At 45.2% G+C, this 24,435-nt stretch overlaps 2 protein-coding genes across 12 annotated transcripts in view; one reads left to right on the plus strand and one right to left on the minus strand.

The window, feature by feature from the left end:
- Positions 1-6,679: 6,679 nt before the first annotated feature.
- Positions 6,680-7,285, minus strand: ARL11 (ARF like GTPase 11; the record flags this gene model as incomplete). Its single annotated transcript, XM_082337980.1, has 1 exon — positions 6,680-7,285. One exon carries the CDS (start codon positions 7,283-7,285, stop codon positions 6,680-6,682), a length of 606 nt encoding a protein of 201 aa, XP_082194106.1.
- Positions 7,286-17,774: 10,489 nt separating this feature from the next.
- The window catches only part of RCBTB1 (RCC1 and BTB domain containing protein 1), a 29,682-nt gene continuing 23,021 nt past the window's right edge, over positions 17,775-24,435 (plus strand). For 6 of the 11 annotated variants that reach the window (XR_014227429.1, XR_014227430.1, XR_014227431.1 and 3 more), the window contains exons 1-2: positions 18,018-18,369; positions 23,778-23,948. Coding sequence is in view for 7 of the 11 variants with exons in the window: in XM_082304170.1 (XP_082160296.1) it covers positions 23,805-23,948 (144 nt within the window). In the remaining 4 variants the exon portion in view is untranslated. Of the gene's footprint in view, positions 17,996-18,017; positions 18,370-20,820; positions 21,007-23,777; positions 23,949-24,117; positions 24,227-24,435 lie in introns of those variants that run through there. The other 5 variants (XM_082304172.1, XM_082304171.1, XM_082304169.1 and 2 more) reach the window with 5 other exon arrangements.

Consider the following 24,435-nt stretch of genomic DNA (forward strand, 5'->3'; position numbering starts at 1 on the left):
TGTAAATTGAAATCTAGCTTCCCTTTTTGTAACCTGCTGCCTGCTAATTGGCAGGTATTGGAGTAGGGCACCTTGTCCCCAGGGAGTCTTGGAAATCGTGGTCTCCGTGCAGCAGCCTGAGCAGGTCAGGGAAAACCCGCTCCTCAATGTACTTTATTTGAGTACATTTGGGTTTGTTTCTCATGCTCCCAGGAGAAGGGAGGTGAAGAAAGTGTTTTGGGAAGCTTCGTGCAGTTGGGCTTTGGGTTTGAAGGTCACAGGCAAGGTTTGGAGTTTCCCCTGGGACTCCTCACCAGGAGAAGCCTCCTGGTGGCATCTCCATACGCGTTTGAGAGACCCTATCCTGGCAGCTTGCGGCTCCGTGGTACATGCTCCCCTATGGGACAACAGCAGCCAGGACACTTGCCATTGAAGTCCTTGGCCTCAAACACCGCGTGGTGCAGTGCATTGCCCCAGCACCAAGGACCTGCCACCTTCTAAAGAGCCCAGAAGTCTGCCTCAAGGTGCAACAGCTTTCCTCCAGCTCTGCAGGAATTGTTGTGGTTATCAACACAGCTTCTGGAGGACATCTCCAGCTTTCCAGCACCGCCAGCTCTGCCAGAAAGCATCTTTCCCATCAGCTGGGTGAAGAGGTTGAAGCAAACTCCCACAAGAGCCATGTCCTAGCCTAGGCCTCACCTTCTACCTAAACTCTGAGTTTAAATCCCCCTTAAGTATAATGTCAGAAGAAAATGCTGAGGGGAGGCTTAACATTTTAAATACATGAAAGGCAGCTGCAAAGCTGAAAGGAATAGATTGGTCTCCATGCCCACTGGGAATAAGACAAGAAATGCAGTCAGCAAAGGAGTCTGAGGGATGCATTGGTCTTCATTTACACTATTACCAAAGAAAAGGACTACTGTTAAGTGCTGTCAAAAGCCAGAGGTGTTAAGTGCGTGTCTTTATGAGCAGAACAGACCCTTGCCTGATCGTACGCCCCCGGGAAATGAGGGCCCCAGCTCTGCTCTCAGCTGGTATTGTTCTTCCCGAGGAAACCTCCAGTTTTGTCTTTCCAAAGTCCTTTCCCTCCATTATCAAACCTCGCATGGGCCTGTGCGAGTTTGTCCTCTCACTGCAGAAACCAGTGCCTTTGTAACCCCACCAAGGTGTGGTTAAAAAGCAAATATTGCTCCTACGTCCAAGGCAAAGCGGAGCGTTACCGCAGAGCTGCCGATCGCCAAGCGGTTTTTGTTTGTGTGAGTGGTTGTGGCCTGTTGAAAAAAACCCTCGTTGCCACGTCCAGATGTGGTTGGCCAGCACAGGCCAAAAAAAAAAATTAATAAAAAATAATAAAAATAAAAAAAATAATAAAAATTAATAAAAATCCAATTTAAGAACAGTTCATCAGCTCAGAGCTCCAGGGAGATTGCTTCTCACAGCAATTAGCAGACAAGACGTTGATGGTGCTGGACTGATTTAAAGCGTCAGAGCTTTGGAGGTGATGGGTGTCGGATTGGGTCGGAGCAGAGGTTTATGCTTCTGGTCCGACCACAGAGAGGCAGGCAGGAGCATGGGCAGAGGGAGACGTGCTTGCCGGGTCCGGGTCGGCATCGCCTTTCACAGCAGTTGACTAACTTATCTTTTTTTTTTTTTCCTTTTTGCAGGAATTTTATACGAATCGCATTGTGTGAAGTACGAAGTGGGGGGATGACGCCCTCCCAGCCATGGATGCATCGCTGAGGTCCTAACCCAAACACCAGCCTTCACGTGGCTTTTTTAACACTATCCGGGTGGCAAGGTCAGGGCTGCGACTCAAGCAAATGCATCACAAAAAAAAATCAAGTATCGGAAAGTTTAGATGAAGGCCAGCTAGTTAACCCTTTGACGGCTGTAATGTCTTGAACTGTAGTTTGTCATTTGTCTTAATCATAATTGCATGACTGGTTTTTAATACCATTTGGCAAGGGTATTATTTTTTTTTAAGAGGTGGTGTCACACGTGGTTTTACTCCTTGTTTTTTCTTGGTGAGTTACATGTGGCGAATCTTTATAGGTGGTATTTCAGGGTTTCTTTAAGAGGAGGAAATTAATTTACAGCTCTTAGGTGTATTAAAGTGATAATTAAGACATTCCACTGCATTATACAGCCTGTCTCCTAACAAAAGGGTTTTTTTAGCAATCTTTTTTTTCATGTTGTATTTGAAAAGCTCTTCTTAGACTTTTTAAAAATTCTTATTGACCTTTTTTCCCCCAGGCCTTTCCCAGGTCTCCGGCTGCTGCCTTAACACTCTTCTCCTGGCATTACAGCCGGTCACAGCTCCCTCTCATGCACCCAGTGGCTGCTGTTCCCTCTTTAAATAGTTCATTGGCAACCATTCATGCCCTCGCCCTGCAGCCCCGGGATCGCCTGGTTCCCCTCTGATCTCAGGCCCTTCAGCAAGACCGTGGCGAAACCCATCAGAGAAGCCCCATTAGTAACTGCAGGGCAAATGCCGTGTAGGTCCATCCAAAAACGAAGAAACAGTGCCAAGAGCAGAAATCAGCTAACACACAAGTAGAAACCATTTTGTATCATGGATTGGTTGAAATATGGAAGTCGTGAAGAGACCGGGGAAAAGGTGAATCGCCCTTCCTGTACTGGTGAAGAGAAGGGGAAAAGGTGAATCACCCTTCCTGTACTGGTTTTCAATGATGTTGGTTGTTTTTTTTCCAGCTCGTTGCTTTCCTTCTCTCTGGGGGTGGATGGAAAACTCCTTGTCAGAAATTAAAACATAAACGAAAAGGGTTTGTTGAAGCTGCTTTAAAAACCAATCCCACAGAAAGGTTAGTAAATCAGTGAGTAATTAGCTGTGTCCTTTCATAAACAGTGTGAAAGATGGTCGCGGTGTCTCGGTGTCCTTGAAAGAGGCAGCAGGACCCGGAGGCAGCTCCTGCTGCAGTGATCCCCGCAAAGCAGAGAAGGGATGGGAGGTCCCAGAGCTGGAGGAGCTGATGGCCCTGGGCAAGGGGGCTGCTCTGACAGCTCCAAGCAAGGGCAGACACTTACCAGCATGGCTCTTCTCAGTGGAGTGGTGACTGGGAAGATTAACGCACAATTATGGATTCTGGTTACGTTACTGTAAAGGTTAACGCATACCAGAGTGCCTCTAAAGGTGTTGGGTTGTTGAACCTCCGTCCTTGGAGACATTCAAAACTGCTGCACCAGGCCTCGAGCAACCTGATTTAAGCAGGGTAGCTTTCCTATGAGTCAGCCACTTATGCCAATACGTTTAGCTCATAACCGCCAGATTCAAGATCACGGAAAAGCAGACCACATCATTAACAGCTAAATACTGATCAGGTCAGTTAAAGAGAGCTGATGAAACTGTAGGAAGCTACTAGCAGAGTCTGGAGGTGGGATGCAAGTTATAACCATGGTGGTGGGGGGAAAAAAACAGCAGTGAAACTATTCCCAAGCAATACTTTTCCTTTACAAGAAGAACCAAATAAATACTTGTTGCTGAAAAAAACAAAAAGGAAATAAAAGAGAAACAGCCTGCTGTTCCAAACATCCCCTTTTGGCTTTGAGACAGCAAATGTCAAGGATGGACTTAGCATCCAGAAAAGCTGCTAAAAAGGAATCTTGAGCAACCAGGAAAAGGAATCTGGAGCCAATAACCCGAAAGATACTTCAAATTTGTGAGGAACTTGAAACAAGAAAGTGTCCTAAGGATTCTTCTTTTGCCCACTACTAAGAGAGAAGCTGTGTTATTTTAGGAACCAGTGCAGAGGCTGTGACACCTATCACACACCTAGGAAGATGGAAACTGTAAGTTCAAGGGTGCCCTCCTGGCTGGAGTCCGTAAGTGCAGATGTTTAAGGGATTAATACTGCTCTGTGTGGCAGCGGCTCTCCTGCAGAATTACCAAGAAAAAGAGGCAACAGACTTCCCTCCCTAGAGCTGGCTTCTTCCTGCAACCCTCCACACTGCTCCCTTTGAACCAGGCAGGAGTGTTGACACTGAAGCATTTAAGTGCCGTTGGGTGAGCGTCCTGCAAGCACTTGATTAGAGCAGTGCAGGGTTCATTAGATGATTGACTTGTTTTAACACGCTTTCCAATGCAGGAGAAAAGAGAAAATAATTAGAAGTAAACTCTGTGTTGCTGTTTCAAACATTATGACCCACCATCGCTTTAACAGTCTCCAACAATGGCATAAATGAGCTGAGTAATGTGGCCAAGCATCTAGAAAAGCCTTATTCCAGAAAACAAGGATGGTAAATCACATGATGCCCCATGAGATGGGGTATTTTGCCAAATTACTGCTTCAGGGGAAGTGAGAACACTTCCAGTAACTGGGATGTTGCTTCATCAGTGTCAGGCATTCGGGGTTCCCCCTGCCAAGAACAACCCCTTCATCCCCACCTCCTGCCTCGCTATTTTAGTTTTTAATTGGTGATATCTACCAAAGGCTGGTGGTTACCTCTATTTGCTGCCAGAGAAGCCTATTTTTTCTCTTTAAAGGGCTTAAAAAACACTCACAGGGAAATAGGAAGGCTTCAGTGCCTTTTTAACCACCAGCAGACAATCCCGTAGAGTCAAATGTACACATCAAGAGCCAAATAAGAGTAAAAGATCATCAGGACAACCCTTCAGTCTGTGTTGAGTTTAAACTCTTGCTGATCCCCCACCCTAACGTACAATACTCAGCTTTGTACCACATGAGATGCAAGACCGAAACACCAGCGAACTCAATAAAGAGAATTTTTTTGGCTTGGCAATACGACACAGAGCCTTTTGCATTGTGCCTCTAGGACTGGTGTTCAAAACAGATGCATGGGCCGCTGAGAAGATGTGGCTTTTTCACGTACTGGCAACCAGGTTGCATAGATGACCTGAGCTCGTTCATCTCTGTCTAGATACTAGCATGTGTGCTGTCTCACAAAAACTGCTTGATCCACCTCTGGCAGTCAAATACCCAACACATGCATTGGAGACTTGTGTGTTAGAAGCAAAGGATGACCACCTGCAACAAGCCAAAGGCAGAGCAACCTGCTTGTGTTAGCTGCAAAGATTTAAAGACGTGATTTCGTCCTCCTTACCATGCACACAGCTTTGTCATATAATTCATTATACGATTCAGTGCTGTTTAAGTATACGCATAACCATGATCACTTAGGCCAGATCAACACTGGAGTACTATTTTAGAGCATATAATAGTTCTTATATATTAACACAGCTAAAAAATGTGACTTTTTCCACTGGGAAGGATTTCTTTTATTGAGACCTTCCTATAAATATCATATTCTCTTTCTTCATGACTGTTTAAACCTTGTTTTCCAGCTGCTGCCTCCTATGAAATGAGGCTAATGACAGCACCAGTAACAGCTGGATGATTAATTCCTTAACAACTGTAAAACGCTCTGGTATGAACAGAAGAGGATTTCACCGTTTATTTCTCCTTGGTGTTTCTAGGCTGAATAAGTTCTTCCTTGAAAGCAGCTGACTTCTGCTGCCTGAAAATTTTGTGTCCTTTCTCTCCCCGTCCCCCACCACTTTCATTCATTCCATAATAAAGTAGGGACTACTATGAAATTTCTTAATTTTAACCCTGAATAACAGAATTTTGGGTACAGGGAGCCCTCAGGCACACATTTTACAGGTCTTTCCGGTGGTAGGTTCAGCAGGATCAGACAAAGACCATCACTGCAACAAGGGACCTGGTCCCGTTGTGAGCTGCCAGGGGCATTTTGACTGCCCCAGGTACAGTTGAGTGGGGAGAACCCTTTGGTTACCCACCTGCATATGCCCATAGGAGCCCATGGTTACCAATCATTGCCCATAGCGTGGTCCCATCCAGTTTCAAAAAGTCTGAGAGACAGGGCTTCATCTTGGCTGTTCAGGCCACCATAAGGATATTTAGAGGTTGACTGGCCATGCAGACATGTTTCCAAGCATCTAGAAGTCAGATTTGATTGCTTTATATTTAAATATATTCCAAGGAAAATGAGGTACCATTTTCATGAAATCAGTATTTGATAAAAATAACAAATGGAAAAGAAAGACCCAAACCAAGAAATGCAGAAATTAATATATACACATCCTTGAACTGCATTACACCATCCAATCCTGACTCCGTGGCTCGAAGATTGTAGCTGTAGATGCCGTATTAAAACCAATTAGCTGTCGGCTGTTGGAAGTCCATTGCTTATGATGCTCCAGTTCAGCCATTACCTTTTAGCAGCTGCTGCTTTTCCAGCTGATGAACGTGTGATTCAAGCTGAGCGCAAAGTGGCATGGGGCATGTTCAAACACCCCCCCGTGGGGATCACCCCATCAGGATAGCTGCGTCGGGGCTGGGAGCTGCGGAAAGAAAATAACCTCCTCTGTCCCTTGTGTGCATGTCAGGTATAATTTATATTGCTCTGGCGAAAAGCATCTCTGCTGAAGCACTGGACACACACACAATGGATGAGCAGAGCCTGGTGACTGTGGGACGAGCTGCGGCCAGTGATGAGAATCCAAGAGATGGAGCCAAAAATGCTCCATGGCGGGAGCTTTGCTCAGAGGTCTTCCTGGTGGGTTTCAGTGGCGAGCGGCTGGGTGTTTTTTGGCGTGGCATGTGCCAGCTGCAGGTCTGCTCATTTTAGGGGGCACCTGGAGGCTGGGATCCTCTGCGGCAAACCTGCAGGCAGCGACGAGTGGGAAGGGTCCGCTCGAGGTTCAGGTTTGCCCCTGGGCTTGCCTCCTCCCTGCTGGCCCTGCAAGGGGCTGCTCTCGGGACGGGGAGCTCGACTCCAGACCACGCAGCAGCTCTCCCAGGACGGCCAGGGCTTCCTGCAGGCCCTGGCCAGTGTGGGCGCTGCACCCCCGGAGCACCCAGCGCCGCCCTGCCAGCTGCCCCCGCTGCAGCCTCTCCCCCAGCTCGGCCGGAGCCAGCGCTCCCGGCACCTCCTGCTTGTTGGCCAGGAGGAGGACGGGGACGCCAGCCATGCTGGGGTGGCTCAGCGCTTCTTCCAGTGCCGCTGCTGCTTCAGGCAGCCGGGCTGCGTCTGTGCTGTCGAGCACGAAGACGAGGGTGTTGGTGTCCTCCAGGTAGTCAGGCCAGCTTGCCCGCATGCTGCCTTGTCCGCCGACATCCCAGAGGGTGAAGGATATGCGACAGGGCGTTTGCAGAGACTCCACATTGAAGCCCACCGTTGGGCAGGTCTCCACAGCCCGGCCACTCTTCAGTTTGTACAGAAGGGTGGATTTGCCGGCGAAGTCGAGTCCCAGCATGACAACTCGAGCATCTCTTTTGCGCTGGCCTTTGGAGATCAGCTTCCCCATCAAGATGCTGTCGCAACCGTGGCAAAAAAATTGCAGCCAAAAAAAGAAAGCAAGCGTATTTCCTTGATAATGTCAGTTAATAACAGAGCGCTCAGTTCTGCCTCTCCAAGAGAGCACCTTAGGTTTGCTGAAGAAAGACAAAAGCTTGCTTTTGCTTCTCTTTGTAGCTAAAATAAGGTGAGCTCTATTATTTATAAGGCGTGGAGCAGAGCCAGGGAGCGCCGTTGGAAACAACAATTTCTATATCCCAGCTCCGCTGCCGCTAACTTCCATTTTCATTCACAACCTGAAGTGATCGGTGCAAAAGAGAGCCAACATTTTGCAGGAAGAGGTGGGGAGATGGTGGAGCAAGTTTCCTCCTCATCGCATTCAGAAATAAATGAGCTTTTGTTCATTGGCTTCTCTAGGGGAAATCCACCCCCCGCAGGACAGGACAAGGAGGAACCCGGGTTTCAGACCAGAGTCACTCTGGGAATTTGCTGAATCACAGCTCAAGGGTGTGGATTTAAACATGAGCAACAAGACAACTGACAATTTTTCTGCCAGTCAACCCCCGTAGCATCAGCTTTCATTACCTGTTGTGCAGACGGTAACGACAGCAATTTAAAAAAAAAGCACACAAGCATGTTTTTTTTAACGTCTTATTGAAATATGACCCATCAAAACACCTTCCCTGGGGTGAAAATCTATAAAATCCTTTACATCAAGGTATTTACCACATTTTAAGTGAAGCAAAGTCAGTCTTCTGTGGCTGAGGGGGTAAAAAAAATCCCTTAAAAGAAGGGAAACATGTTTAACAAGACAGCATGACTTGAACTTTACACGCCAGAGGCAAAAATGTGCTGCTGAAACAGCTCCCAGAGTTGCTTGTGCAAGAGCGGCTGATGGCAGCCAGGCAGAGGCCCAGCAAAGCCAGTATTTACCTTCTTTATTGGTTGGGTTTTGCTCCTAAAAGGCTGCTTGGAGGCATGCAGAACTGAAAGCGGCCGTAAATCTCACATCGCGGCGTTAGCACAGAACTGCTCTCCAGTCACTTTTATTGGAGGATGAAGAAGGAAATGTGCTTCATCTGTGCTTCCCTGGGACAGCGGGGGACTTCCACATGTCTGTGGGAGATGCAGTTTCCCCAGCAATGATCTCCGCACGGTGCCTCCATGTCGCAAGCCACCATTGCTGGCGATGAGGTTCAGCACGTGGGAGGGAATGTCTGGTCAGTGACCAGTCACCGGTGGCCAACCAGAGGAACATTTCTTACCCTGGGGGCAGGATGTGTCAGTTTTCCGTCTTTTAAAAAAAGGAAGATAAATGAGAAACAAAACAAAACAAGGAGTCCAGCCCAGATAGGCTGCATGGGATTGCAAGGGGTCCTACAGACCACGCTTTGCAAGATATTTCTGTGATACATATCTCTCCCACAGCTAACCCACAGAGCTGGTGGACACCAAGAGCCTCTACGAACTTTGTGCAGCTTGTGGCTATATAAGATGTGTTGCTATGGTTTTAGGTTAATTCAAAAGCTAATGCTTATTTACAGCAGTTGTTGCAGAGTTAATCTAACAGTATAAATACACCACCACGCATGTGATAAATCATGCAGTATATGTTCATGTATGATCTTTTATGAAACCAGTCTACAAATGGAAAAAGGGAAGGAAGCTCTCTAGATGGGAATAAAAAAAGAGAACTACGATGTGCAGCAAATCCTGATTCCTTCAGGGAACTGTTTGCACACTCTGCAGTGCATGCAGCTGCCCGAGGGTTACCCATCTGTCCGAGTTCTTCATTTTTAAAAACAAGTTAAATTCTTGTCTGGCTCCTTAATCTGCTTGTTCTCCATTTTGGGAAAACCTTCCTCCCCATATCGCATTGTACTGTAAGATCAATGTAGTTGGTATTGTTTGACGTTACCAGTGGGTCGAGTGAATTGTCTCTTGATCTTTTCATGTTTCTCCTGCCTTTGCTACTACTCGTCTTCTCTGCGGCTTGATAGGAGGCTGTGGTACACATCTGTTTCATCTGACCAGCCATTCACAGCACTCAAATTTCTTCGAAGTAAATTAAAATATAGATACAGGAAGCAAGGGTGGAGATTCTACCATCTGATGAATAACTGAGTATTTGAAATATGATGTGATGGAGTCTTCGTTACACCACTCTCTAACATGCTATAGAAGTAGGCTGCTTCTGTTAAAAAAAAAAAAAAAAAAGAAAAGAAAAAGAAGAAATAAAACCAGAATAAAGAATGCAACTAGGGTACAGTTTTATTGAAGATTGCTTTCAGGTTTTCTATGGCACAGAATAGCGTAATTCATGGGCAAATAGAGGCAACTCTATATTTTCTTTTCTTACGTTCTCATACCCTATGTATTGAACTGCAGCCTATTTTCTTTCTTGCTGCCAATTATTCCAAATGTGGGGTGCAAACTGTGCCTACAGAGTCTGTTCCACCCACAGCTATGGTATAAAAGCATAGAATTTCCAATAAATAATACATGGGAGCAATTGCAAGTCTGTTTAAGAAAGAATGAAAGAAAAGAAAGTAAAAGCAGACAAGATGAGCTCTGAGCGAGTCTATTGCCAGAGCACAAAGGCCGTATGCTAAATAATTCAGAAATTGTGTTAAGCGACAAGGACAGCCCCTACCCCAGCTACATCTTACCTGGGCAGAACAAATGTTCTTGCCTTGTGTTTCATGTCTCCAGATTCACAGGAGCAAAGCCAGTGGTTGCTATTTCCATTTATAATTTCATAGAATTTCAGTCGATTTATTTGTTTGCTGTTTGTTAGGCATGCATTTCCCTGTTTCCTAGATATTCACCACAAAGAGCAATAAGGACTAGTACTATAATAGAGAATCCCCCCTCCTCCCCATGCCCTAAATATTCCAGTAACTAGGATTTTGTCCCAACCACTATACTCACTGTCAAAGCATTTTGCCCTCACTCCATGGGGCGCAGACAGGAGGAAGAAAGAGACTTTAAACTGAAAGAGGGTAGATTTAGCTTGGACGTAAGGAGGAATTCTTTTTACAATAAGGGTGGTGAGACACTGGCACAGGTTGCCCAGAAAAGCGGTGGATGCCCCATCCCTGGAAGTGTTCAAGGTCAGGTGGGATGGGGCTCTGAGCAACCTGATCTAGTGACAGATGTCCCTGCCCATGGCAGGGGGGTTGGACTGGATGATCTTTAAATGTCCCTTCCAACCCAAACCATTCTACGATTCTGTGATTCTGTGACCTGCAGCAGGACATGAGACACAGACTTTGGAGAACAAGCCGAGAGTTGATGGTTCCCTAGGGAGACTATGTCGTCTCAGGGTTAGACCACGATGCTCTTCTTAGCATGGCTGTCAAGATAGTCTTCATGGCTGTGATGCCATACACCAAAACAGGGTGAGCTCTGAAGCAGGTAGGTCTAATTCTAACAATTCACTGGAAATCAGTGTTAATCATGTAGCAAAGGTGTGGCTGAGTCCCTCAGAAACGCTTCTCGGGAAGGCAGTGCCCCTTGTTACACATTACCAAACTAACAGAAGTATCTTGAAAAGCAAGGCAGAAACTTCCAGGCAAACTGCATGTCAATCCTTCCCTTTTATCAGTGCAAAACACTTCCCATTAACGGCCTCCCAGGCATTGCGCGGCCACTGCTGCTCTGTCTCTTCTGTTAGACATGCAGTGACCTTTGCATCAAAAAGGTAATTAGAGGCATGTGAAAGCTTAGTCCCCCTTGCCACCGAAACCAAAAGATTACCTTCACTAAAACTATAAATAGTTTTTCATCATAAATAGTTTGTCATCCAAAATTGAATTTCTTTGTAGATAATATGGGTATAAAATGGGTCATTTCTAAATGACCTCAAAAATCTCACCCAAATAATATTCACAATATCCACGCGAGTGTCAGGGCGCCGAGGGGCCTCATCGGCCCTAACCAGCCTCCCTGGGGATGTCCCTGCAGTGTCCCCAGGCAGGGTCCCCAGCGGTGATGCTGTGGAGCTCAGGAGACAGGTGCTTTCCCCCCAGCACACCCCTCCGACAGGCACGACCCGGAGGCCATGTCCCTGCCCAGTGGTGGAAGGAGCTGGGGTGGGGGTTCGGTGAGCCCGTGTCACCTCTTCGGCAGGCAGCACTGGGGCACACAACCCTCAGCAGAGCCAGGAATAACAGAAGTAGATCTGGTCCTTACCGTGAGTGTTCATCCTAATGGCATCTGCTTAGAGCAACAAGTAGATCCCAGCACAGTGAAGGCAGAGTGTACCTTCCCATCCAGACTTACTTGTGAGAGCTCCTTGCAGAGCTGCAGGGGACCTGGTTTGACCTAGGTGGGACCCCAGGTTAAGCCACAACAAAGCCAAATGTGATGGTTCAGGCTTAGGGAAGTTTGGCCTTTTTCTTTTCTGTATCCTGGTCTGTTCCTCTTGTTCTGCCCCTGATTTCTGGCGTGCCCATGGGAAACTCACCTCATGCTCTTCCCCAGTGCTCTCCTGCTAACAGACTAATGCTGGTTCGCTTGGCACGTGGCTGGGAAGCTGCCTGCCCCATCAGGGTTGATGGGTAGCTGTGAGAGCTGGCAGCTGAAGGCAAGCTGTTCCCTCCTGAGACAGTCCCAGAGGCTTGAAAGCTGGCTTAGCGTACTCTGAAAGCTACGCAATACAGCCACGGGCTTTCACGTGCCTTAGAAAAGCCTGCCTGCAGTGATGTCTCTTGACAACGTATGATCGATTGCTCAAAGTTGTTGACCGACGCCAAAAAGTTCAGACAAGATTCACACAACAAAACACAGAGCAGATGTTAAGCACCTGCCCTTCAGGAGCTCATCAAGCACTCTGAGAGAGGTGCTGGTACCTCCAGGGCATTCCTGGTGGGGTTGGACGTAGTTCTGTCAGCCCAGCTCATCTCGTGAGCTCTGTTTTGCCCCTGCTTCTTGGGACAAACATTTGGTGAAGGAAAATGCTTTTTTGGTAGCATAACTGGCGGTGGATATGCTATCGGCTTTGCACTTGCCTTATCACAGTTAACTCTGCCCAGAAGTGTATGGCTCTAGCCAGAGAGAACAAAAAGTCACCTGCTACGCCCTCACTGATGCCACGTCACAGTTTTCAAAGGAGAAAGCTTGGTCCTTGTCTCTTCTTAGTCCCCACCTGTCCAGCCTGCCGTGACCCCTGTGTTGAAGGACGGCAGCCACTAGGACACAAGCGTGCCCACAGGTGTGAGGTCGTGCTCCCCGCTCAACACAGTCGGATACCATGAAAGGGGCTGGATGTTTGTTTGCTTTCCATCTCAGAGCACCCTGCTGTCAGTGAGATGGACAAACTGCAAAAGAAAAAAATACAGCTCATGGTGCCTACCAGTTGCCCGAAGGTGTTTGGCCAGGAGCACTGAACTGGCCGTGGCTAAGCTCTGAGAAGAACTTACTTCGGAGCTCTGTCTTGCAGAATAACCACACAAGTTTCCCCCCACATCACAGGTTTGGATTTGAAAACTACAGGATGGGAAGTCTCAAAGACCCTCCCTACATGTGGCTATGGCCTCCAGCAGCCTCCTGCTCGTGATGAGTTCAGTGGCATGACAGAAGCTCAGCTCCTTCTGTGGTTAGGCTCAGTGTTGACAGCAGGTTGAACGGACACAGTAAGCTGGTCCTCATACCTGGAAATGTCAACAGTGCCCAGGACAGGTCCAAATAGAGTCTTCATTTGAACTTCCATGAGCAATGTTCTCATCATGACCGACCAGCGCTACCTGAAACAGCATCAACCATGACATGATGTTGATATGTTTGTCCTCAGCACTCTTGAAAAGACATTGTATACGCTCCAGGGCATCTGGGAAAGATTTGATGCTTTTTTTGGTGTTGTTCAGTGAACATTCCCTTGTTGCTGAATTTCTGTATGCCTCATACAGCTGGAACAGAGAGTTGTTGAGAAGATTTCAGGGCCCTGAGGGCCTCAGGCCATCACCTTTCTCAGGGAGGTGCCCGATGCCCAGGGCTGGGGCTGTCCCTGCATGCCCAGCAGCCTGCCTGCTCCCTGGCTGGGGGCAGCGGGATGGCTCTGGCTGCCAGGCCCTGCCCTGACAACCCCTTGGGAGCCCTCACTGCACCCTGACAACGAGGCAGATGTGGAGAAATATGGCACAGAGCAAAAAGACTTTTCCCTCGTGTTCTCATCCCTTAGCTGGCAGATGTTGCAACAGCTGACGAGGAAAGGAAAAGTACTTACCGTGCTTTGATTTCTGTTTGAACTACTACATCTTTTGTATGTGACTGTAGAATGTTTTTCAGAAATATTGTTACTCCAATCTCTGAATTTATAATTTCCAAAGCTGTTTAGAATTTTACCGGGATGCAGGTCCTCTCTGTAGACTCATTTATTCAAGTGCTACCCAAATTGTTCCAGTTTTTGCCACATAAATTGGCAATGCTCAGTACTCTTCTGTCTATACCACTGGAACTCTCATTCCAGGTCCTCCTTCTTACATCTTCATTTCACAGATCTCTTCCTCCTTGACTCCTAACATCTCAGCTTTGTCTCCTCAGGGCAATTCAAAACTGAGATTCTTTGGCTTCCTTACCTATCCTAACACCATCGCTCCCTTTTCTGAGACTACTCCTGAGCTCTTCCTCTTACGGTTGGTCTCTATCCCAGTTTAGGTCATACATTCATCTATGCTACATACCGCATACATGCTGTTTTTACCTTAGAAACTAGTTAAAATACAGCTCTGACTATCTTGAAATGCCTTAATCTCAATTCTTCCATCATTCTTAATGTTTCCAGTTGAAAAAAAAAGAGCAAAAAATGGGTACACCTACAAAAATATCCATGTTATGTGTGCCAAAAAAAGGCTTTTACTCCATCCTCTCATGTATCCTAGTATTTGCTCCTCCATCTGTTGAATGGAAAAGCTATGAAGCAAGGACTGTTGGTTTTTTTTTAACAACTATTCCTTCAGTTGCTATCAAGAGGAAGCCCTACAGAGGCTATCTGACGATGCTTAACCATAATGCCGACCTGCACTATATATAATACAGGTAATATCTTACCTGTTACCTCTATGGGAAGTAAAAATTACAGCTTGAAGGTACGCCGACGAAGCTCATCTCTCCAGATTAGTCTGGAGGAAATTCTGCTTTGCAATATCCAAATCCAGTTCCCCTTAAGGGGCCTTCCCTTTTTCCAGTTCCACAGGAAACGTGGTTAAAATGACGATGTAAGCATGGACCTGGAAATGCGCTTCGTACAACTTGCCAATTTCCAGAGCAACAGCGGAGCCTCACTCTCAGCGCTCCTCAGGTTCAGGGGTTTTGGATGCAAGGTTTTGTTTGATCATTTGTTTTTAGTTTTTGTCTTAGCTTACATGTTTAGAACACCTTATAACAATAAAGGAAATGTATGGAAAAGATACGGGAAATTATTAACAAGAATGAAAGCTACAAACTGATCTTTACCACCTTTCTGTCTGCTAAAATGGATGAAAGCAAAGAAAACCTGTGAAAATTCAGAAATTGAGTTTTATCTGGCTGGCCACGGGGTGTCACTGTTAGCCCACACATTTCTCAATGGAGCGCCTCTCTCCAGAGGAATCAAACCGCTCCTGCCAAACCACAGATGTCAGAGCTCCTACTTTGATTAGGGGACTTCCCTTTGTAGAGCCCTCAGGCCTTTGGCACCGTTTTGCGGCAGGATCGCTTTGAAACAGGTTTTCTGTGCGTATATTTTGTGTACCTGTTCCTTCACATCCACAGAAAGCTGATGGTGAGGACTGCCGAACAGAGTTGGAATAAGATGCCAGCTCCGTGCAGGTGACATTTAGCTCCAGATTGTTTTCATAGCAGATTTAGCTGGCATCGTATCCGAGGACTCTGCAGTTTGAATGAAAACAGTTAACCAGCTGACGGAAAAAATAATGCTGAGTGAGGAAGAAACACTTTGAAGAATTTTCTTCTTTTAATGTCGTTTAATAGGCACTGACAGTTGTCATTGTGACTCTTCACTGTGGTCACTTACAGGGCTGCAGATACAGAACAGACTTTTTAATCTGCAACTGACAAGACCATAAATTCTCCTAAACTTGGATTTATCTATGACTACGCACACCTTTGGGATCTCCAGTTTCGACAACGTATACTTAGGAATTAAACTGCTGATTCAGGTTGCAGTAGGGTTTGGGGTGTAATTCCATCCCACGCTATTGTCCGTTTCCAGTCTCAAATGTTCCCAGTTTGGTCACCTGAGAAAAGCACTTCATAGTCACCTGCTACTGTTGTCAAGAGAGGTAAGCGGAGACTGCCAGTGTAAGAGAGGGAGATCAGCATCTGAGCGAACCCACCGAAGTCAGCAACAAGTTACACACATGATCTGTATACTGTCTTAAGTAATAATTCCTTTCATTCTACAAAACTTGTGTCTGAGTATCATTGCTTTGCCTGGTTGACCTATTTAATGTTTTCATAACATTTCCGGTCTGTCATAACTTTTCCAAGAGGGATATAAGGTTTCATATCCCTTTCCCTTCTAGAAAAAAATGATGGGGAAGGTTGCTTTCTGTTATTGTTGGCTTTTACAAAAAGCCAAACCAAAAGAACTGAAATTCGTTATTTGCAAGATTATGAAATTAATTCTGCTCCATACAGAGCACTTTTTTAGCTGTTTCAGCCGATTGTAAAGCTTAGACACGGTATAAGCTGCCTGCAACTACTGTTTAAGGACTTATTTCACATGGTAAAAACTAATTAGTGATAACTAATAACAAGAAACTTAAACCCACGTGAGTAAAAAACGTGACTGGGGGCTTGTGTTCCAGTACTTGTTAAAACAACTGGGTTTCTGTATATTGTTACTAAGCAGCAGGTCTGTTCTACAGTACTAAATACGATCAAAGTTCTGTTTACGTGTCTCCACCTTTGCACCATTTCCCAGCGATGCCAGGAAAGGCAGTTGTTCTTGACAGACGATTCCTTTGCAGAGCCACAAACACAAGCTGAAAATAAGTGTTGTGTATGGTCCATTTCTGGCTCTTTTCGGGCTTCCCGTGGAGACTCTGATGACACTTTCCCACATATCTTCTTATTTATGCCTTCTCTTTTTGTTGGCACAACCTATTCAGCAGTGCCTTCCTGATGCCAGCTAAAGTCACTCAACAGCACAGTAAGCAGGAACTTGGCAGGGAGAATCTCTTTTTACCCTGGACCTACTGCTGTGCCTTCCTAGCCTCATATTACAGGGCAGAATTTCTTCAGCATCACTGACTCCCTCTCAGAGAAACCCATCCACACTTGATTCCTTGGGTACTGAAATTGGTTTTGGGTTTTTTTTTTCCTCTTTTTTTAAAATTATAATTTCTTCTTTAAACAGCTTTCTCCTAAATTGACCACCCCCAAAGACAGGTTGATACTTCCAGTGGGCTCTACCCTACGGCTTTGTTTCAGATCGATCAGCTCCCCTCTCACTGCAAACCCCAGCTGTCTTCTGACCCTGTGCACAGTCAGGAAAGTAAGTAAATTTTAAGAAAAGCGGAAGCCATTTCCTGGCAACAATTTTGTGTTACAAAAGAGGTCTCTTGGGAAGGCTGGCCTCCAGTCTTCCCTTTCCTGGATTCTCCCCCACAGCTGTGCCTCCTACTCGATCTGCAGGTGTGAACACAGAGAGAGAAAGAGACAAGATTATGCCAATGGTAAGCTTTAACTGGTACTCGCAAATTGGCTAAAAACCTTTGAAGGGAGAGAAGTCTTTATGTGACTGGCTCAGAAGACGGTTAACACTACCTCTAGCAGCCAGCTGGTTTCAGACATTACAGGCGCTAGCCTGAAGTGTAATGGATAACAGCATGGATCCTGCCACAGCCCTGCGAGATTCTGCTGGATTGTGGGCAGGGCGGGAAGCCCGGGCTGGTTGCAACCCCACCTCAAAGCCTGGGCCGGCTGCAACCCTACCTCGTTTTCCCCTCGGCTTCACTCCAGTGAGGATATGGGGGCAGAAAGGTGCCGCCCGGCACAGCCCGTGCCTGCCAGCCTGCCCCTGCCGCGACGCCACCGAGCGAAACCAGCCCCCGGAAACGCTCGCTGGGCCCGGTCCGCCACGGAGCCCCGCTCCGAGACCTCACAGGAGCCCGCGGCGCGACGGGACAAGCCCCCGGGCCCGTCTCAGCGCCCTCAGGGTGATGCCTGCGGGGAGGCCGGCCGGGACCGGGGGGCTGTGCCGGAACGGGAACGGGAGCCGGGGCGGAGGGGCCGAGAGGGGCCCGGGCGCCACCCGCTGCCCCCTCACGACGGGGATGGACGAGAGGCGGGTCGCAGCGCCGCGCGCCGGGCGGCCGAAGGCGGGGGTCACGTGGCCACGCCTACAACGTCCAATGGGCGGTGAGGAAAGGGGAGGGAGAGTCACCCACCGTCGGCCACGTGACGGCGCGCGCGAACGGTCAAGCGGGAGAGGCCCCCCCGCTCCCGAGGCTTGGCGTCACGTGACGCGCTTCTCTGCCCGCCCCCACCCCGGCCCGCCGCTGTCACGTGCGCGGTGCCGGTGCGCGCTCCGCACCCTTTCGGCCCCTTGACGTGCGGCGCCGAGCGGCCGTAACGGTCCTAACGGCCGTAACGGCAGCGGCTGCGGAGAGGGCCGCTCGCCCCGTCGCAGAAGCACCTTGGAGGCAGCAGGAGCGCCCAGCCCGCCGGGCGGAGGGGCCGCAGGGAGCCTGGCGGGGGATGTGGCAGGGGCCGGGTGAGGAGCGCGCGGGGCGGTAGCCTGCTTGGCCGGGTCGGCGCCCCGCCGTCGCCAGGCTGGGCGTCCCCTGCGTGGGGCTGCCGGTTCCTCCCGCCCCTTGCGTTTCCGTTAGGGCGCTGTGAGGGCTGCGGCTTGGCGGGGGCGGGAACTGGCGGCGGTGGGGAGCGGCTGGACGGAGGTCACCGCGGAGACCCCGGTGCGGGTCTGTAAGGCTGGCGACACCCAGCCGGAGGAGGAGAGGGTCCTCACCTAAACAGGGCTTGGCTGGGGGTCATCATCCGAGTGACTTGGCGAAGCTTTCTCTTGGTCCGCCTGTGACTTTCTCCCACCCAGCCCTCTGGAGTCTCTCTTCCTGCTTGGCGTAGCTCACAGTATGTTCTTACAGTTTTGCTTTTCTGATTCACGGTGTTTCTGTTCATCCTTCCCTTTGTTGTCTGCTTCCTGACGGCTGAGATCTAGCTTACTGAAAAAGCAGGGCTCTCAACAGGTTTTTTTTTTTCCTAACTGGGCTGTGTATAAAAAATTAGTGTTTCTTCAGTTTTTAATACAATTCTTCTAAATTAAATATTAAAGGAATATTTACTTTTTAAAAGGAACTTTCAGAGTTCTAATTTAGGCAGTTTAAGTGTTCTCTTTCCAAAAGCATGTTGTCTACTGACGAAAGGTAAAACGGACTTTAATTGTTTAAAGTAGGGGTGGGGTTATGAGAAAAAGATGCTAAACATTGTGAATGGAAATGTGTTTGGAGCACAGAGTTCTTTAGGAAAAACAGTGTTTGGGAGAAGCAATAATGCTTTAGAGCCTTAATATGAATGTTTTCCTTTTCCTGCTTATCTCTGTAGGCATCACATTGAAATACGGGTATTGCTTTAGAAGGTGTCTTGTCCTGAGCGAACGACTTCAATAAGTTGCAGTAATGGCTCAGCTTAAAAAAAAAAAAAAAAAAAAAAAAAAAAAAAAAAAGAAGGTGTATCATGATTATAGTTTTGTTATTGTGGGTGGATGACTGTCATCCTACTCAGGGTTTTTTCCTATGGCTAAAACAGTCTTATGTTCAATAATATTAATGTACGTGGTGATTTTTGCTTGCTTGTATCTCTTTCAGCTGGTTACTTGAAGCAAATAGGAGGTCTGGTTGTCAGTTCTTAGATCAGCGGTTTTTCTTTCCCTGTATTGCTCATAAAAGGCATCCAAAAATAAATTGTGCAGAGGTTTGAACACACAGATTTTGTCATAGAAATCTTGCCTTATGTAAGGTCTATATGAGTTAAGGCATGTGATTTCAGGGAGTGCCATATCTTTTTCTTGGCAGGGAGAAAGCTGCAATAAAATCACTTGGTTCACACATCTGATTAATGTCAATAGTATGTATTGTTTCCTTGTTCTTTCTCAATACTGAAGTATGAGATTAAAAAACCAAGCATGACCTGGAGGAAACATGGGGAAGATTGGTGTTACGTCTAGGATTTGACTCTTTCTTCGTTGAGGTTTACTTAAAATTAAACAAGGATCAAGTGTGCCAGTCATTTTGTGTTATTCTAAAGCCAGATATCCTAGCTTTTGTGTTCTCACTGCTGTTTGTAATTCCCGTTAGACAATTAGGAGAAATGAAGGCCTGAGCCTGCAGTTTCTTTCTGTGCAGGAGTAAGTCTGCCCAGCTAGAATAAACCGCAACATTGGAGCCTGCGGAAAGAGTGAAACAAACAAACGTGCAATTGTGTTCAAATAGTCTTTACAAATAAGGGGATAATCTTTGAGGAGTTAACTATAGTTTTTTGTTGCAATGACAATTGGTACTGTTTTCCCGGTAGGATGTTGTGTTAGGCTATTGTTCTCTCCAGCATGGATTTGTTTAGCTGAACTATAAACTCTGTACAACTTTATCTAAAATCATTTAACAAAACATTTTGTGAACACTGTCTTTTTTTTTTTTTTTTTTTTTCTTTCCCAAGGCAGGGATTTGTGTTTGCCTACATGTATCACTGAGAATCAGCCTGCACACTGTTTCTTTAGAAAGCAAACTAGTGAGAAGTTGAATGCATAGGCAGAAGTTTAGCACAGAATTTTTGAAGGGCTTCTGTCTCTGAAAGCACATGGCTTTTTAAAATTGTGAGCAGATCTAGATTTTTTTTCCCCTGTTAGTGACCGCTCTGAGTTCAATTTCTTTTTATCACAATATGTGGCCAGTTCAGTTTCCTTCTCTACAAGTCATCCTTTCTTGCTTATTTTTAGCCTCACTGAAATTCAAACAATCATCTTTGTTTCTGTTCCTGTTTGTATACTGATATTGTTGGATAACTTCAAAGATGTCAAAGCAGTTAGAAGGGGTATTGTTGATATAAGCTCCCTCTGCTGGTTAGTTCTGCAGTAGAAATAAAGCTATATGGTGTATAGTTGTTTATCACTGAATCATGCAGCCGAAATGAAAAGACAGTTAAAAGCAGTGACATACAGCGTTTCTAAAAGCAGCTCTATACCAGCGCACCAAGTTTAAGCTTATGACTTTTATACTTACAAGGTTTTAATTGCAGTTAGCTTAAAATCTAGATGTTGATATGTAAGTGACAGATACTCCTTAGAACTGCTGCTGCCATGTTGCGTACAGAATCTAAACAATAGCTTGAGAGCTAATATATTGAGACAGCTATTTGCATACAGATTAAAATAACTTCATTACTTTGGACTCCATCTGGTACATTTGTTACTACATTGCACTTACAAACTTTCAGTTAAAGTGCAGTCATCGCATAGTAGCGGGGTCCAGGCCTCTCCGTGATTATCAGGAGAAGTAAACAATAAACTTTGCTCTTTTATTGATGCAGTACAGGAAGGGCGAGTGAAGGACACTGTTTCTTTGTGCAACTGCTTGCAGTGACATGACTGAAGTCTCCTAGATCAGCCTTTCATAGCAAGGATTTGCCCAGAAGAAACTCTGCACGTGCCTTCCCTTCCCCGTATTCGGACAAATGTTGTGCAAGGATGAAGTTTGAATGTGATTGGTGTGAGAGGTCAGTTGCAATATTGCAGAGTGTCTACCTGTTTGAAAAGTGTGCAGTATGTTTTAGAGGATGCTAAAATTAATTGGGTTTCTATTTTGATAACACTGAGTTACTTTTACTGACATCTCCATTTACGGTACTATATATAAATATGTATTCCCCAAATATTTTTTTCCCCACTTTACACCTTTTTTTCCCCTCCTGTGGCAGCTAGAACTTTTATTGGAAAACTAGGAAAGTGGCTAAGGTTGTTAAGAAATCCATCTTTAGAGAGGAAAAAGGTGGTGCTTATGCTTAGGTTCAGCATTTATTTTCTGTGGAAAATGGAGAATAAGTAGTTAAGACAACTTTCTATGTGTAGTTAAAGCTAAGAAACAGTAGTCTGTGTATATAAACCCCAGAACTTTCAGATTTGTATGTCATTTCACGCATTTAGAGGTCAGCATAAACAAAAATAGCTACTGTAAAAATGTTGCAACTGAATGGTGATAGGTACTCCAGCAAATGGCAGCATCCAAGGACAATAGTTCTAGAGAAGGGAAAAAGGTTGTGTGTTTGGGGAGAAACAGTACATATTATATAAAAAGCAAGAAGTGTTTTTTGTTGTCAAAAATTGTAAGGTTCTTCATCTGTGGATGGAGTTCGTTGTTCGCGTTTTCAGTCTGGAAAGTCTTGTGTGCTTGAAAGCTTTTCTTTTGTCTACCTTTAGAGTAGAATAGATTCTCAGTATGCTGTAAAACTTGTTAATGTTAATTTACTAGGGACATTCTCCATCAAAATAACATTTTGTCTTCATGTCTTAAATTGAAAGGATGTGTTGAAAAGAACTTCAGGGAAGAAAACATTTTCCTTAATGTCCAGTTTATGACACATTTGTGCCTTTCCAGTTGTATATTATATGAGGCAAATTAAATAGGTAGAGTCAGAAGGGGCAATTACTTGGTCTGCTCAACAGAACAAGTCATCACTGTCTCCTTTTAACTGATTGATAGTGTCATATGTTAAAAGATTTGCCAAAGTGAGGTAGCAAATCTTAGCAGCTAACTAGCCTAAGTTTGTAACTGGACTAGAAATTAGGAAGGCTTAAATGCATTCAAATCTGTTTAGCTGTGTAGAACGTGCTGTGGTCTTGGCATCAGGTAGACTTTCAAAAGCTGTTCTACAAATACATCTATTATGAATGTGCCATCTGGAGACTTCAGGTGTTTTCAAGACCTGCTTCAAATGTGAAATGTAGAGTGAAGTCAGGCTCTTAGTGAGAGAGGTGCCTATAGAACAGAGCTGGATTTGCTGGAGCAAGGTTATGAAATTTGATAAGGAGACAAGTCTAGGTTTTGTTTGTGTTGGATTTTTTTGTACACATATTTCCACTGTGACCTCAGTGTTTCTCTCACTTTTTAAAAATAATAATAATAAACCCCCTCCTTCCAAAAAACATCTGCACTGAACAACCTGTATTTTAGGATTGACTGCTGCTCTTGAATAGCTTTCTGAAGCCATGTCTTGGTTGTCAGCACAGTTTTGAGAACCAAGCATCAGAAGCAAAGGAAAGAGGCTCTCTTGTGTTCTCACTGTTGTCCGTATCTGATACCCAGGCATCATCAAGAAGCAGCCTGACTTGAAAGCAACAAAGCAAAGACTAGAGGGATGGGATAGGGCTGGAGCAAACAAATGAAAAGGAAGGAACTAAATGTTGATGAGAGGATGACATCTGGATAGAGACTGCATTTCTTACCCATTAAATGATTCCTTAGCCTTCTTTTTTTTTTTGATCGTTTATTGTGATTTGTATCATGTCACTGACGTTCTGGGGAATTCTCCACCTGGTGCTTTTCAGATTTCACAAAACTTGCTGATACCCCTGAACGTGGGGGTCATAGATTGTCAGTAGCAGAATCCCTTCAGGGTATTAGCAATGTTACAGTTTTTATGTGCAGGATTGAAGGCCTAAATAAGCTCTGTAGGTTTGTGTTGGCTGTCAGCTTTGTTCTTGAGCTGGTACAATTGCCCTGAGGAGACTGGGAAAAAGGAGCATTGTGGAAGGATGGATTGTATACATCTGTGTTCATTGACAGACAGTGTATATATACCCAGTCATGTTTCCAGCTTTTAATGTGGTCCAGCTTGTTTCTAAATAAAAGATTATGACAATTTCACTTAATCACATTTCTCTGATGTGTTTCACTGCTTAATTGTACAAAATCATGAGTTTGTCTTGTGCTTTTGTGCTCTCACAAATAGTTTTTGACCATAATAACAGCTTTGATTATGCAAGAGATGGCAGATTTGGGTCATATGCTCAACAGCCCCAGCTTTATTTTTATTTGCAGGTTTCACATATACGTCAGCAGCTTGCTTACATGGCATATATAAGTTGTAAGACTACAAAAAAATTACACAAGTGAAAATTTTACGAATGGGAATTCCAGCTGAAATTCCCTCTGAAAATGCCCTCAGAAATCCAGTCTGCCACCAGTGGGTATTTATTAGATCACAAGCTTTTAATAAGTTTGCTTGTACAACAGCAGATGTTCAGTTGTACTGAATGCAGTTTACTTAAATATCATGTTAAGAAAAGATCTGTACTTCCAGTGTCCTACCAGTGACTTGCTATTTGTTCACCTTACTACATGGGAATATAATTATGTATTTCATATACAGTAGAATGTTATACTTTCAGAGCCACAACACGTCTTTTCTCTCATTTAAAGGAAATTATCTTATTGCCTGTTGATGAAAGTGCAAAATACACTTTTAATAAGCTTTTGGTTTTATTACAGCAATGTCATCTTACTTGTAGAAACATCATGACACACAGCAGCATCATGGTGGATGTAGGCAAGTGGCCAATGTTTACCTTACTGTCAGCTCAAGAAATAGCATCTATTCGGAAGGCATGTGTATTTGGTACATCAGCCAATGAAGCTATATACATAACGGACAATGATGAGGTAAGTCTGTAATAAAGTGGAACATATACTCTACAATTAGTTGTTTTCACAGTCCACTGAATACTTGTAAAATTAATAGCTTCTCAAAAGCATTGTGTGAGATTTGTATATTTAAAAACATGTTGGATGTAACTTGTAAGGTGGTTTTTGTTGTTTTTTTTTTTTTTAGTCTTGTATGGGGCCAATATAGATGGAGTATTTAGAAAACTTACAAATGACAAAAGCCAGGATGAATTACATGCACTTTTGAAGACAGTCAGAATTCAAAAGAAGTTGTGGTAGGTTGAAATTAAGTGCAAGCACTCCAGGTATGAAGATATAAAATGAGATTATGGCTTGCTAAATAACAGTACAGCAGAAGATTATCTGTGGATTTTAATGATTCAGAAACTCAGTGTGAGTTAGCATTATGCTGCTGAAAGAAAACAAGCCAGATGTTCTGGGATGTATTAATGGGAGGGTTTCTTGTAAGACTAGGTAGAGTAGG

This window comes from Platalea leucorodia, assembly GCF_965183815.1.
Source record: "Platalea leucorodia genome assembly, chromosome: 2".
NCBI classification, from domain to species: domain Eukaryota; kingdom Metazoa; phylum Chordata; class Aves; order Pelecaniformes; family Threskiornithidae; genus Platalea; species Platalea leucorodia.